At 41.3% G+C, this 16,354-nt stretch overlaps 1 protein-coding gene across 3 annotated transcripts in view; it reads right to left on the minus strand.

Annotated features, from left to right (window-relative positions):
• bsnb (bassoon (presynaptic cytomatrix protein) b) overlaps positions 1-16,354 on the minus strand; it is a 47,892-nt gene that overhangs the window by 18,747 nt on the left and 12,791 nt on the right. For all 3 annotated transcript variants that reach the window (XM_029826969.1, XM_029826968.1, XM_029826967.1), the window contains exon 3: positions 14,681-15,469. In XM_029826969.1, the coding sequence (XP_029682829.1) occupies positions 14,681-15,469 (789 nt within the window). The remainder of the gene's footprint in view (positions 1-14,680; positions 15,470-16,354) is intronic.

Below are 16,354 nucleotides of genomic sequence, written 5' to 3' on the forward strand. Positions count from 1 at the left end.
TTCAACTATTTTAACTTTTGAAATAGTCATTTTGAATAATTCAAAAACCTTTCTTAGCATGCCCAAAATTCTACAGGGATCTGCTGTCTCAACAAAGAGCACCGAGCGTGGATGGAACCAACGGCATGCCAAACACACTTGCTTTGTTTTCATCTCTGTCAAATGCTCTACTGAGAAGCTATATTTAAACAGGTGCAGTCCTCCAAAACCAGCCATCTGTGCTGGTTACTTCACATGTAGAAATAAATAAATAAATGTGTGAAAATGTCTGTGACAGACACAAAGCTACTCAAAGCTATCCTATGACACAGACATTTTCAAAAGCTAGGTGTTAACTCTATGAATGCATGCAGTTACTAACATAATTTAAATTTTCTGAACCTTTCATATTGCAAAGAATTTCTTTATAACCACATGGTGTGTTAATAATATAGGACATTGTTAACTGTTGATCTTCCAAAGAGATGCTTTCTTCCTGCTACGTGGCACTGCCAAAATTCTACTTTTGTTCCTGAAAAAGCATAACATGACAGTGTGAGAGAGAGGAGCACATCCAAACTAGAAAGCCTGGAGAAGCAAATTATTCATGTAGAGTGCTTCAGTTCATGCAGTAGTGAGTGCTGTGGGCTGTGTCCCACCTCTACCTACACTGTGGAGAAAATCTGGTCCATATGAGAGACTGAGCTTCTGCATGTCTTAGACAGGCTTTTAATAGACCATGAAAACAGAGAGCAAGTCAGAGTGATGTTTGCCTTTAACTGCAGTCTGACTAACAGCACTTCAACTGCTCAATTTCAGAGAAACTGTACAGCTGAGATTACAACAAAGAAATTTAATGAGATTGTTTATTAAAGCTGAAATTGATTTCATTTTTGCAACTGCTGGTGCTGAAGAAAATAATTGTTTTATATGCACGCTTGCATGTGTGTGTGTGTGTGTGAGTGTGAGTGTGTGTGTGCACACGCATGTGTGCAGCAGCAGTAGGCAGATTCAAACTGTCAGTGAGATCATCTTGTTAGTAAACTGGTAACCTCATTAAATGCCAAGAGGTTAACTCAGTTAAAAGCACAGTTGGCTCTGAACTGCAACTTAGATGAGTTACACACTGGCTGGAATCTGTCAATTACATTTGAACAATTACAGAATGCACATGCCCTTACATACTACATATATCTATATGTTAAATGGAGAGCTAAAATTATTTGGAGCATCTGGATTTTGAATATCATGACAGTTGCCTCTATCTGAAGCTTTTGCATTTAAGTGTAATCCAGAAGAACATCCTCTCTGTTTTACAATTGTATGATAGACTAACTGCTTATATGTTGGTTTTCTATTCTTTTTAGTGTGCACTGTCTGATTACTTTTAGCCCTATTTAATTTTCTCCTGAATTTTCAAACAGAAATTCACATCAGATGTGTAATGATGTGAATTTATGTGTTTTTATTACTCTTCATGAATGCATTAAAATATTAAAATTAAAGTATCATTATATCATTAAAATATCACATTTACAGAGCATGATATCAAGCATGGACGCCCAAAAGTCTAAATCATGCAGTGAGACATCTTTACTATGCTTATCTGAAATGTGTTGCAGTATTTAGTGATAAAGAAAACCTCTTAACATAAAAAGAGTAACCTCCGATAGTATAGTCATACATCTTTGGGTCAGTGAAAAGAATTTTAAGATTATTGACTTTGATTTGCATACATTTTCCAAGAAAAGATCTGATTTTTTTTAAACCCATACCTGGAATTATTCCAATCCTATACTGAGTCATTACAAGCTCCATGTGTATGTATTGTATGTACACGTGCACAGATTTTTATGTAACCTCAATATGTGCATTTGTGATATTACACAAAGCAACAAGGGAAACTGATTATACAGACTGACAACCAAGGCCAAGGCAAAGGCAGGTTCACATCAGTGATATATTTCAGATTTACATGTGTACAGAAACCAACACCATGTGAGAAGACACCCGAGAGGTCTCACAATGGTCACCATTTCATCATCACGTACACTTTTACTTGATACGCACGTTTCTCAAATATGAGAAGAAAGGAGAATACCTGGGAAAAACTCTGTTAGAGAACATGTATAATACAGTAATGGTACATTGTAAGGGGTGTCCCATTTGTCTCCATTTCTTGATTTGAAATAAAAGAGATATTTTGATTCAAAATATTGTTTCTGGGTCAAATGTAGAGTCAGTTAAAAAAGCTCTTTCTTAAGGGAGAGGTCATTGCTATGAGAATTCCTCCAGTGGACCATGTGATCTGCCCTAAAAAGCAATGCTGAACGTCACGTCTTTTCCTGTAGGGCTTACATAAAAGGTCGTAATGCCCAACTTAGACTACTGGTCATAAATCATAGAGATGTTATTTTTAGAAGCACCCATGAAACAAAGTAATCTCTCGCAGAAAACTGCACTGATAACAGACTTACAAAGTCAAAGTGATGGTGAGCAATGGTAGGATTTAACACTTCCTACCCATGGAGGGAGCCAGAGAGTGCATGATTTTAAATATGGAGCTCTGTGGGAGCAAACACACCCACACGGCAACATGAACACAGAGAGCAGAAAACACTCAGATCCACATTCAAGCATCCTGCTAAATATTGCACTTGGAGTAGGCTGTATATTCAACACCGACCTTTCAAGCATTATCTTAGCTCTTATTCTATACTGGTGGTGACAGTTGCACCCACTTGTTTCAAGTCCTTGTTTCATATATGCACACACCAATACACCTGAATTACACGTGTAAGCAGAGGCATGTAATGGTGTGTAATTTGCCTTAGCAAGCCTGGTTTTCTTCTTTCACTGTCAGTCAACGCGCAGCAGTGTTTGTCCCCCACATGGTTTCTCTCCAAGGAACCAAACCACAAGCAGGGAGAACAAAATGTCAGCTGTCATGAAATGCTGTCACAGTTCTAAAAAAGATATGCCTTATTTTAATGTACAAACAATCACTTCCAAAGAAGTAGTTGGTTTTCGTGGATTCAGCAAAAATCAAAATTGTTAGAGAAAACACACCAGAAAAAAAGGTAAAAATACATCTAGTCCTGGCAGTATAAGCGATGTCGTCATGCACCATATGTGATCTGCTTCAAAGTAGTTTCTGAATGCCTTTGCTGATTGTTGAGAGCTTTTCCATGGCACTCATTCCATTGAAATAAGCCTATGTTCCATTTCAGTACAAAAGTACACTCGGTACAAAAGATTTTGTGTGGGATATCATGCCCTCGCATGGCCTGCTGAAGATGCCTCTGTTCATGCTCTGATCTGTGTATGTGTGGTTCACCTGCACATATGCATTAGTATTACCACAGTCATTTTGAGTTCTTTACCTTGCTAAGAACAACTACACGAGTCAAGCTAACTGGATGCCATTAGTTAGCTTTCTCTTCATTACAGATTACAACCAACTCAAATTTAGCTTAACTGCCCCTGTTGGTGATAGCCACCAGAGCAGAGCACTAGCTTTGGGTCTGACTTGTGGTAGTTCCATGTCTTCACTTCACAAAAATCTTCACTTCTCCCCTGTTCTCAGGGATGTGGTTTCTCCCTGCATGAGAGGATCTCCATGAAGCTTGTTCCCTCTGCATAGAGATTTTCCCTGTCAGGAGGGTATTGACGAATCTGACCTCCTGTGCGCATTGCGACCTGAACCCTGAAGAGACTGAAGAAGAGAGTACTCGGTACTCAGTAAGGCATCTTTTTTACTCCTTGAAGGATCCTACGTCTGTGTCTGATAGCCAGGAGCCCCAGGCAGGAGACTCCGTCAAAACCTGAGCAGGGTTAGCCGAATATGAGCCAGGTCCCTCAGAACTAAAGTTATCACAGTAGGGACTGCTGTCTACCCGTGCCGGACCCCAGCTTATTTTTGTTCTACAAGTATTAAACAGAGACCTATGAACTTACAGGTTCAGGACATTAACATTTAGACAGCCAATGAATGCTAGAAGGCTCAGACACTGGTTATAACTGATTGATCTTCCTGAAGCTCACATTCACGTAGCGATACACTTGGACCACAGGCAGTTTGGGAGGGTTACGATAGAAGGTAGACTGTACAAATACTTAATTCTGCCATTCGGTCTGCCACTAGCTCATTACCTCTGTGCACTGTGTCACTACCAAAGGAGTCTGGTGATTATGTTGTCATGCAAGACAGTGTTGCATATCGGCTCTTCTTGTATGGAAATGCTTTCTCATAAAGACAACCACTTTTCACAAGATGGTGTCCATAGATGCAAAAGGATGTGGGGCTCTGTGTGAGTGAGAGAGTTGTGGACTCCACAACAACCATTCAGAACTGCGAGCAGCCGTTTTGGCTCTGAAACATTTCAGTCATATTTTGACAGGCCATCATGTTCTGATCAGGACGGACAATTCGACAGTGGTTTCCTACATACAAAATAATGGAAGGACTCATTCTTTGCCCCAGTTGAAACTGGCCTACTCTCTGTTGCTGTGGCACAATGCTCAGTTTCTGTCTGTCAGAGCCAGGCATGCTCCAGGTCATTTAAACCTTAGAACTAACCTTCTCTCCAGAGGTGCTCCTCTGGTAAGAAAATTGAAGTTGCACCCATTGGTGGTGGCACAGATATGGATCCGTATTGACAGGGTGGAGGTGGAACTCTTTGCCTCCAGGACAAACACCCACTGCTCCCCGAACAGGGGGGCAGTGCACCCCTGGGAATTGTTGTATTAATGCACTAGTGTTACAACATTCTGCTGTATGCATTTCCCCAGTGGAAATGATTTTGTTGGTGCTAGAGAGGGGGTGACAGTAGGGGTTCGTCCTCATCCTGGTGGCCGCCAAAGTTGAGATATACAAAGATAATTAATTTGTTGGCAGTCAGCCCCTGGCAGCTTCTTCTCCAAAGGGACCCAGGCAGTGGGGAGGTACTTCTTCCGAAACTAGACTTATGCCTACCTGTTGAAAGGTCCAATTTATTAGCAACAAGCTTGCCTACAAATGTGGTGGTGACGATTGAGAGCGCAAGGGAATCATCTACTACAATGGTAATAATAGATTTTATTTATTAGCAGCTTTCTGGACACCCAAGGATACTGTATATTGTTAAACATTAGAGAGAGTTCAAGAATGGTGGAAAGTTCTGCCCCCCATGGAGCTGAGGCAGGCAGAGGGCACAGAGAGTTGGACAGAGGAAGGAGAACTGAGGAAGTGGGTTGATGTTTTGTAGGTGAAAGTAAATGCAGTGATTGATGTTATTAATGTGGGATTGGAATGACAGTGTTCCAAGAATCGACAGTGTGTCAAGGATGACATCTAAACTCCTGACCTGGGGGGAAGGGGGCAAACTGAGCAGTTTTTGATGTTGAGGGCGAGACTGTCAACATGGAAGAATTTAGATTTTACCGTAGGCCTGCATGACAACAAATGGTGAGTGTTTGATCAGTGGTGTAGGGACCGTGATGTTCTCCCATTTCAGTGCTTGATTGTGGATTTGTTAACATTCCTTCAGGAGCCACTGAATAGTCTTTCAATTTCTCCAAGTTTTACAAGTTTTTTTGGCAGCCATACTTGCTTGCTATGTTGGGTTTATTGGAGTGACGCCGTGTGCTCACCCTGTTACCATGCGATTCCTGAATATAGCCTGTAGGTTAAGGCCTATATTTAAGCCTTACGCTGCTTCATGGGATTTGGCTCAAGTGATAGAGGCTCTTTGTGGTCCTCAATATGAGCATATTGAGTATGTTGATAAAAAGTTTGTGTCATTCAAGACTGCAGTTCTTCCCACTTTGACTGGATGTTTTTAACCCTTTCGTGCATATTGGTCACAATAGTGGACAGTTATTCTAAAGTTGTTCTTTTGTATGTGTGATAATGCCAATTGGGCAGTTGATGGGCAGTAAAAAGCTTGGCTAAGATTTTCATGATTCATGCATGAAAAGGTTAGGTATATCTGCCTAAAAGTAAGCCTGTTGCAGGTCATATGAACTTTTGAGTTTTATTTTCTAAACAAGAAACTAAACTCTTTTGAGTTTCGGAGAAGCCGAGCTGGTTGCACTTTTTGTGTCCTGTGCGTACATTATGCACTTGTGTAGCTCGCACCCAAGATGGGAATTTTTAATGTGTCCAGGTGTTTATCGGTTATGCTAATTCGTTCGAGGCCAATGCACTTTCTAAGCAGAGAGGTCTGAATTCAAGCTGGGTTTCCTATCCTACTGGTAGACAATGTCTTAACATTGGGCTCGACTTCCCATGGATGCTGGATATACAAGACCAAGGGGCTTCCTTTATCTCATGGGATAAGGGCAGGGGCTTGACAGCCCCATTCGGTGATTCACTGTCTTCTCTGTTGGGTTGCCACTGGAGTGTTGAGATTTGACTCTACTATGATAGCTGCTCTGTGAGGCATGTGTTCATGTACTATACAATATGTGTTGTACTGTGTGAATGGCCTGGTGTTGTACCTTCTTCTGTGCAGCCAGGCACAATTAAGAGCAGCTATCAAACTGAATAATGACTAGGGCGACGCAAATATGATATCCCATACAATATGTGTTATACCTCATTCATGTTGCTCAAAAGTTATAACCATAACATTTTGGTCTTATCTGAAAGCAAATTATTTGTGCAGGTGCACAAAAGTGAAAGTGACGCAACCCTACAAAGAGCTGACGGTGATGATGATGTCATGTGCACAGTTTGGTACCATACAAAGACCTACATTTACTACTGTCTATCTAAATAGATAGTATATTTAATCATAAATAATTGTAAACAATAATGCAACTACACAGTATGTATTTACATGGCGTGCCTGGACTTCTCTCTTTTTGTCTGAAACAAAACCCAATTGAGGCCTTTCAAAACACCCTATCCTTTTTACAGACTAGACCGAATGAACAGTGGTTTAAAGCCTTGCCAAGTGTGCAGTGCCAAGTGTGAGCGAGCACATGTGACTGCAGGGTGCCAGGTTGTGCTGCACCATGCTTTGGCTGTGACAGGTCAGTAAGAGTCAGCAGGTATATAGGTCAATCCCCAGTGACTCCTTCAATGGGGATGGAACACGTGGTCAGGGCTGTGGATTAGAGAGGAAGTGAAGGATCATCCACTGAGCAACCAGAACTTCATTTTGCAGTTACTCATAGACAGTGACTGAATCCAGCTTGATTAGTTTAATTATAATTATTATATTAAACATTGTAGATGTTATTCACATTTATGTTTGGTGAAATATGTGTCTGGGGGGTTATGCAATAAAGCATTTGTTTCTAAACGGTCTTCAGAGGAATTTTAAAATAAAAACTAACAGGGGTCTAAATATGAACCAACCATCTCCCTATCCATTGGCACATGTTGCTGCAGGATAACGGTGCATCATCTGTCAATAAGTGTATGTTTCTGTTGTGTGTTCTCTGGGGCTTTGGTAGCAAAGGGAAGGTCACGTTATCTTCTGTTTATTTACTTTCTGTTTGCTTCAGCCTGGGCAACAGGTGTCCTCTTTTGCTCAGTGCACATCATGTTCACATTGGTGACATTATCTTGACTCATCAGGGAATGGTGGAGCGGAAACCATAAACAAGACACGGTGAGAAGTACTTAGACAAGATGTCTGAAATGTTTTAACCACGAAACCATTAAGCTGCAATTTCTTCGCCGTTTGTTGTCAGAAAAAAATATTGATGCATTGAAATGAAAGTCTGGATTCAATTCATCCACTAAAACTTATCTTGGGCCAGAAAATATTCGAAAAATAAAGGCTTTGTAAAGAATGTGCGAGCAAAAAATGGAGACTCTTCTGAAGATAAGGGGTATTTCACTTCTTTGGCCTTTTCTTTGTTTTATTTGTTGCTCCCTTTTCTGTTAAATTGTCCGATATAGACAACATCATGACTTGCAGATGTATCCTCTGTGTTCAAACTACACCCTTATGTCATTCAAATTTGATGCATTCTGGCTTAATATAAGCAAGATAACACTGCACAGTGATGCTGATTAAGATTAAGCGATGAAGCTGATGAGGAATCTGAATCTATTTGTCGGCAGCATCATACTGAGGATTAGTGATGCCATGGGTAATAAAACATTGTTTGCCATTTATCTCAGAGGCGGAACCAGAATGAACAGTGGTGAAAACAACAGTTCACCTCATCACAAAGTTAATCAAGCTGCAGTAAACAAACCCATTTCCCACCCAGGTTGACAGTCAAGCCAAAACAAGCCATGTGTCTTGTTGCAGAGTCTGCCCATCTTCCCAGCCCTGTTTTAGGTAAATGTTACAATCCAGCCAGAAAACACATGAGATGGAACCTAAGAGTGATGATGATTATGCTAACGCTACATAATACACTGCAATGTTGCTGATCCTTATTGGTGCTGAGCAGAACAGCAGGCAAAGACACACCCAAATGAAACTATACTATAATGAAACCGACAGTAAAACCTTTGGTTTCATTCAAGTATAATTTAATTGGGATGTTTTTATGGTGGTTTAAAAGCATTGTTGTTTCGCACACTCAACAGCCACTAATGGAGGACCAACCCACTGACCTCAGTGACGTGTGACTGTTCTGATTCTGCTTTTGTGGTCAAACCACTGATCAGACCAGCAGCTAACAACACTCCCCCACTGGCCTGGCCATCGCAACAACTGCCCAACAGCTGCACTGCCGAGAAGATTAGAAGGGGTTAAATGTAGAATCTGGGTGATCAGAGAGCTTTATCTCTTTCATTTTGTCTCTCAATCTCCTGCGCTCTTATATTATAGCTCTCCCAGTGTTTGGCTGCTTTTTCTTGTTCCCCGGACATACTACTGAAGGCCTCACATCTCTAATCTCACATTCGTGTAGCAGCATTTTCATATTTGTTGCCTTTAAGCATAGCACTCAACCACCCCCATCCTTGTTGCCTAATGCGGGCATTAGGGAATAGTCACATGCCTGAGGTGCTGCCGGGAAGACAGGGTAGGAGCACAGATGAGGTGGATGTACTGATGTGTTAAGACAGAAAGGCCCAATAGCAGGGGTGGGAGGACTTCTCTACCCCACCTCTGTAGGCCTGACAGCAGGGATCGACGCAGCACTCGCAGGGGCCCTCGGAGCATTGCTAAAGCTCGTTAGCATAGCCACCAGCCCTTGAAGATGATGAGTTCTGAAGAGGTGATTAAGCCAATGATAGGGTCCCTCGTAGGCTTCAAAACACATTGGTTTGAAAGGTAGAAGAGAGAGCGCATTTGAAGACAGAATCAGAGAAATGGAACCATGCAAATAATTCAAGTTCACTATGATCAGTGTGCTTCCAAAGAGTCATTTATCATATGAGCTGATAATGCTGCTGGTGCAGTCAGGCCTTGGAATAGGTCGAGGTTTACCTCAAAGGCATCCTGTGAAAAAAGACCACAACAGTGCTAGCACCAAAATGGGATTGTAGAATTTCATATCACAATTTTCCATTTTCTGTCCTCCCATGTTTTTTCAATTCCATTCAGTCATTCCTACATTTTGTATATGGTTAGTCACATATTTTTGTGTATGCCACACATTATAAGCCAATAATAAGTTATTTTTATGAGCTTACTGTTGTCTTTTTTAGAATACCATCAGCTGTGTGTACATTTCTAAAATAATTATCTTCTTGTCAAAACAGATGATTCTATGTGGGGGAAAAAACAGAATATGAGACTTTAAGTCTGTGCCTGAATCAACTCCAGGAACAGTGTCCACCTGTATCAGCTGAATGAATTCAAGAGTTTTAAATAGTGTACGGACACAGTTTAGCATGAGCCCAGGCCTTAATGCCAAATACAAAGGACCCAGAGATGATAGTGAGTGCAATTTAAGCTTCCAAACCCGGGAGCCATCTGTGCTGGGTGCTACATTAATCTCAACAGGAAGCAGTCTTGTTTACATCAGGCCTCATTTTCCCGTGTAATGCTGAATATTACCTGTTAGTTCAGTTAGTTTAAAAGAAAAGACTGGGGTGAAGAACTTCTGTTTTACTAATATAGACTTTTGAATGACAATTTATAAATCAAAGATGTACTACCTTGGTTTAATCATCCAACAAGGCTCACAATTCTCAGGTGGCGTTTGTTTGTGTGGGTGGATCTTTACAATGGGGTGATGGAGTTAAGCACCATAATAAAAGGGATCACAACACTCCCTCAGCATGGATTAGAAACACTCTCAGCTATTAGCCATCCCCACCCCTAAAACAGATGATGAGAATGGGTGGAGAATAGTTCTATCCTTCAGTTTGTGTCTATATCAACTCCTGTGCGACTATACAAAGGTTTATTTGAATGCTTGTCCTGCTGTCGCTGTTAAATCAACAGATCACAGGGCCAAATCAAGAGGCCTAAGAATCTCCCTGCAGTGTGACCTGCAAGTATTTCAGCCAGTGCTAATTGCTATTTCAATCAATGTGTCAACAGTAGGCAGTCTCCAACTAAGGCGTGTAGACAGCAGATGAAAAATGTAAACAGAAGTGATGAAGAGTGGGTGCCTACGAAGATCCATCATAAATACTGGCAAAAGTGAAATAATGAATGTACAATTTTTAATGATTCACACAACAATAGTGGATAAAAAAAAAATCAAAGAATGAAGCTTGTTAAGACAACAATTATGCTGACATTTGGTGAATACTGACTGAATTTCAAAGTTAATAGCATTATTTTAACAAAAGTTAGTGAATAGATTATGTACATTAGCAAAAATAGGGGGACATTTTTGCACTGGGTGTATATGAGAAAAAGACTCTAGAGGAGTAGTTATCATGCAAGCAGCCCCTGAACAAGTTTCAATATTTGAGAAACTAAGAGAGGTCACAGGTCTGAACCACTGACGTCATCGCTGCTGATTCTGAATAAACGCTTTTAACACTGACACGCTGGTAGTTGAAACTGTTTTACCCATGCCACACCACACCATTACAGCACTGAATATTTTTGTGTTATTTTGCTTCTTTTTCTTTAGCTATCTTATGAAATAATTTCTATAACCTTAAGACTTAAAATCTGACTTTTCCAAGACCAATACTTTCAGGAAAAATAAAATCCTATTTTTGTGCAAGGAAATTCAGAAGATACAAGGATTTTCATGCAGATGAATCCTGATCTTTGCTTACATTCCCTTCTTCCCTAACACTGAACAGACTTGGGATTAGGCTGCGAGGGTGGACCGTCATCACCTTGAGAGCAAGCAGGCTGAGCGAGACACTATTGGATGCATGTTGTCGGCAGCCATCTGGCTTTGGATGGGGCTCTGAGGGGGACGCAGCCTGGTGCCAACCTTCAGAAAACTCTTCCAGCATGTTTGATAATGAGAATGACATGTTCATCTATACCGTGGCTGCGTGATAGAGGAGCAACTGTGTCCCTGTGGAGCTATGACACGTTCTCAGCTATTACACGTTACACATGCTGTACAGGCTTGGTGAGTGTACGCATTATTGTACAGTACAATCCTGAAAACTATATAGTGATATGGCTGATAAAATATATGAAACAGAATGGGTAATCTTTAGACAAGTACATTTTTTGCTACATGGTGCCTCATGTCTATTCTGCAAATTCACATTGTCAACATTTTCCACCTCATTTACTGCTTCATTTCATCTCTACTAAAGTGAAAATAAAATGAGTAACTGCAAACGCTGTAAATAAGCAGGGCACATAAAAACAGTAAGATGGCCAATAAAGTCCCATTGCTTGCAGTGCACTGACCTTATCACTAAATATGGGACATAATTCAATAAATGAGTAAATTAATACATTGTAAGCCTTTTTTAAACACAAGCCTGGCAGATGAACTCCTTGTGATTGTGTTCATGTTCGGCTGATCCTGAAGTTGTGTGTACCTGGGGCAGTTAAGCTGCTCTAAATCTGATATGAGATATAGTCAGCTGAAAGATTATATACTTCTTTTGTGACCAAAGTCACAATTCCAGAATGATATGAGGCAAAACAATATGACATTAAACCCCTTTTATTTCTCAACCATAGATAAACAGGCACCAGTGTGTGCAGGGATACACAATGGTACAATATCCACACACACTGACCTTATGTGACATAAAGAATCAAATGCTCTCACGCTGGTTCCCACTGCATGGAATTATTTATAATGTTCTCCTTCACTGAATTATTGATGAGCTATGTTTCCTGTCTCCAAGTTCTCAAGTTTTGTGAGAAATTCTGCCTTTTTTAAGCATTTTTCTTTCTTACTGACGATCAATTATGTGCACATATTCTATGATAATCGACACAAAGAGCTAAGAGTAGTGCTTGGACATGAGTGGGCATGATGATGAGGTGCAACAGTGTGACTGACAATGCACTCAGTCAATCAAACCTACGTCTCTATTTACAGTCAGAAGCTCTGCAGCAAGGTTGCATCCTATATATTCTGCTGCAAGCAGGCACCAAAAGACAGACTAATGGAGGAATTAGGAGTAAGATTTGGGTATAAAACTGACTGAGCAGCTAATAATTCCACAATCCGGGAAGAAGACAACAAGACACAAGTCACTTTAATCTCTCTGAAAACCGTAATAGGGAGGGAAACTGTCCTAAAACAAGGGCATCTTACAAAGCCAGACTTAATGCTAAGTGATGAGAAATAATACGCAATTTAGGAAGCAGTCCGTTTTCCATCCTTAATTATCGCTCGCGCGCACTGTTTCCCTTCTTCTCAATCGCTCGCCTCGTTTTTCATCCTCCGCTCTGCTGGTACTCGCACAGATTTCAAAAGAAAGTGATAGAATATATAATGTGTGTATAAACTCAAACGATGTTGCGGGTCTGACATAAAAATAGGTACACGGGAACAACGTACTTAATTTACTCTCTAATGGAGGCTTAACTCATTAAATGGAGTCCCGAAGATACAGTGAAAACAACTGCCTACTTGTGTTTGTTGTCTAGTAGCCAAAAATTGTTTTTTACTGTGCTACATCACCTTCTTTCTTATCTAAATAAGGCTATACTGTATAGAAGAAATGTGATCATACAATAATACTGTGCAACATGTTCTTTGAATGTCACCTCCTCAGAAGTCATATTCCTTTATCACATAAACATTTTACTTCACTTTTACATCACTTCCAAAGAACAACCGTTGGCTCACAGCAGCGCGCCATTCTGCTGGGAAACCCTTCATCCTGGCATGGATATCATGTGACACGAACCGTTTGCCCAGATAACCTTTGCTGATCGAGCACATCCCCCCGTGGCATCAACACACCCTGATGACATTTGTGCTCCCAGCTCGACAATTCATGCTGCTGCGAAATCTGCTCAGGAAGTGGCGGGAATATGAGAGTGTGTCGTTTAGGTATCATTAATGAAAAACAAACAAGGCTATCTATTTAAGGACATTATTATCTTGAAACATTAAATAAAAATAGTTGCAAAATTGATATAGCATACAAGCGATGTAAATTTAAAACAAATCCACTTGTTGTTCGTTTATATTCCATAAACAATTTTTCTAACTACCTAATCTGATTTTAATATTGTAATATAATCTTAGTATGATAGTATTCATCTCCTTTCACCAACTTGAAGACACTCACAATGGAAAATAATGAGCAGAGACTATTGAAAAAAATGTATTGAAGCAATAAATACAGGAAAATATTAACGCATAAATAACAACTCAAGTTGGGCTGAAATCATTTTTTGATGAATGCGGAAAATAGGTTGCCAAACCTGGATTCACAAAACAAAGATCCACTCCTTGTCAAACAGTTTGCACATGGCCTGGAGCTCAAAAACCTGCCAGCTTGGATGGAACGACAACAGAAATGTCCGCGGCTCTGAAAAATGTGCACCTATGCAGGATAATGTGGACTTCAGCCAGCAGAGGAAAAGCACAACACAGCTTATAACTAAGTCAGGAAAAGTGAGCAACAGCAGTCTAAAAGTTGGTATTGTAGACTCTCAGCATCTTCACAGCCAAGCATAAAAGGGACATCTGACAAACAAATTATCTCTGTTTCCATAGTGATCTATGAATGGCCTGTGGCGGTGCCTGAGACAACCAGATGCCAGGAAAGACAAGATGCTCTCATTAAAAAAAAAGCCAATTCTCTGTCAAAAGCCTGTTTCATTCAATTTGACTTAATTTGCATAATTAAGGTCTTTGAGTAGATGTGGAAGTGACTGTGAGTCCCTGCTATTACCAAATGTATGACTTAAAACGACAAACACACACTTGACAAAGACACATGCCCACGGCTCTCTGCTGAATTAAGATTATCTACTAAATTAAACTTGATGGGCTCCATTTCCTGTGGATTGGTTGCATATTTCTGTGTGACCTCAGGGCCGAATGACCAATGATGAGTCACGCCGTGGACATGCAAAGCTAGCGATGTGCGAAGCCCTGACGGAACAGAGAGAAAATGCTCTGCGATGCATCATATTCCAAAAATCTGGATCAAAATGCCAACCAGTTATGCGCACAAGCTTTCCATCCTGTGACTTTGAAAGTTAGATGTGCTTTCATCTCCGTAGAGATGGGGAAAACAAAAGGGAATTGTTGGTTTTTGGGAAGTGTAAATGAAGCTTCTCACGGAATAAGCAGGCTAGAACTGTTCAAAGTGTGCCATGAGGTGGCATTTTTCACTGAGATGAGTCAAAATATCATTTCCTGACATTTATTAAAAATCAAAAGACAGTCTTACCTCGACTAGGTGTGGGGTTGGATTAAATCCACACATGTTGCACACTTGCTGGTGACACTGTGTGCAGTTGTTATAGTTGGGTGGGTCAGATTTGTTGCCGGTGTTAAGGTGAGTTTTGCAGAGGGGGCAACAAACTTTGGCTTTAGAGGGGTCCGGTGCAGTGGGATGCTGTGGTTGTTGAGCCTGGGCTCGGGGTCCGTGCTGGGCTGGCTGAGGTCCTGGGGGTCTAACTGACCCAGATCCCGGACCAGAAGGTCCTCCTGGTTTGGGGGTCGGCTTGGGGGGCTGTTGCTGGGGTTGAGTCGTCTCAGATATGAGAGTACTTGCTTGGTTGAGAAGAGAAGCGCCAAAGCCAAACAATTTTCCAAAAGTCTGTTCTGGAGGCGGGGGCTGGCGGGAAGGTGAGCTCCCTGCACTGCGAGTCTGGTCCTGGCGGGGATTTGGGGGTTGGTGGGCTGGAGAACTGCGGGACAGGTCAGGCTGGGAGGGTGCCTTGGCCATGCCTGGGAGAGGAACGGCTCCTGGAGGAAGCTTTGCTTGTTGTTGACCTGGGCCGGCTGGTCCAGGCTTTTTGGTAGGGATGGGTATCGGCTGGGCCTGCGTGTGAGGATGCAGCTGGGACGGGGTCTGTATTTGGGGCGCAGTCTGAGTCGAAGGATCGGATTTAAGTTCTGGTTTGGCTGCTTGAGAAGGAGAGTGTATCTGCTGCTGACTTTTGGAGCGGGGTGTGGTCATGTCCATGCCCAACGCTCTCTGCATCTGACAGTTGAGACATAACCACTCCTGGACCTGCGGAACAAACACAACGAAAAACTCTGATTTAAATCTCTGTTATCTTCTGCATTTAAGGAAATTGATGCTAGAATGTTTGTGTAGAAACGTGTAGCACACTATCACCCTGTTTCATAACTCCTGGGGCTATCATTTTATTTTCTAAAAAAGTGACTGAATGTGTTGCTTCCTTATGTAACAGAGTGCTTTCTCTTTGTCGGGTACGTGCTGGGATGACTGAATGAGAGGTGACTGAATGACAAGTATAAATGATCCTTCAGTGGTAAAGAATTTTATGCGTCTGCTTCATCACAGAAATTTATTTCAGTCCAAATGCTGTTTATTTAACCATTTATCCAAACAAATGGATGGGGAAATAAATCTGACAGATCAAGTGAACTTGGAGCATCGTTAATAAATCATGACTACCTCTGATCTCATTTCTTTGCTCTGTTTTTTTTTCTGAGTATCCATTTTCCCTTTCTCTTGCATTCCCTCTCATTACACAACACATGCCGTTTCTCATTAAATCCTCCCACCGTTCTCCTCAGGTTTCTCCTGCTGTTATTTCCTTTCTTTCATCGATCCTCCTGTTTCCCTTCCGTCCTGCTCTGTGTATTTACATTAACTGGGGAAAGTCATAAAAGAGGCCTCCGTGACGGCCCACACTTGTAAGTGGCCTCTTGATTCTTTAACAGCTGCCACACTTTGCGGCTGTCTCTTTTTTGGGCGTTACATAATGTCTTAATATATTATAAATGCTGTCAGAAGAAGTCTGCGTGAAGACAGACCCCGCCAACTGGAAGACTGTGCTACAAAGATCAAGATGGTAGACCTTTGCTCTATTAGAACTGTGGTCCAGCCTCTCTGATCAACTGACTGAAAATAAGTACATTTCTTGGC

This window comes from Takifugu rubripes, chromosome 19, assembly GCF_901000725.2.
Source record: "Takifugu rubripes chromosome 19, fTakRub1.2, whole genome shotgun sequence".
Lineage (NCBI taxonomy): Eukaryota > Metazoa > Chordata > Actinopteri > Tetraodontiformes > Tetraodontidae > Takifugu > Takifugu rubripes.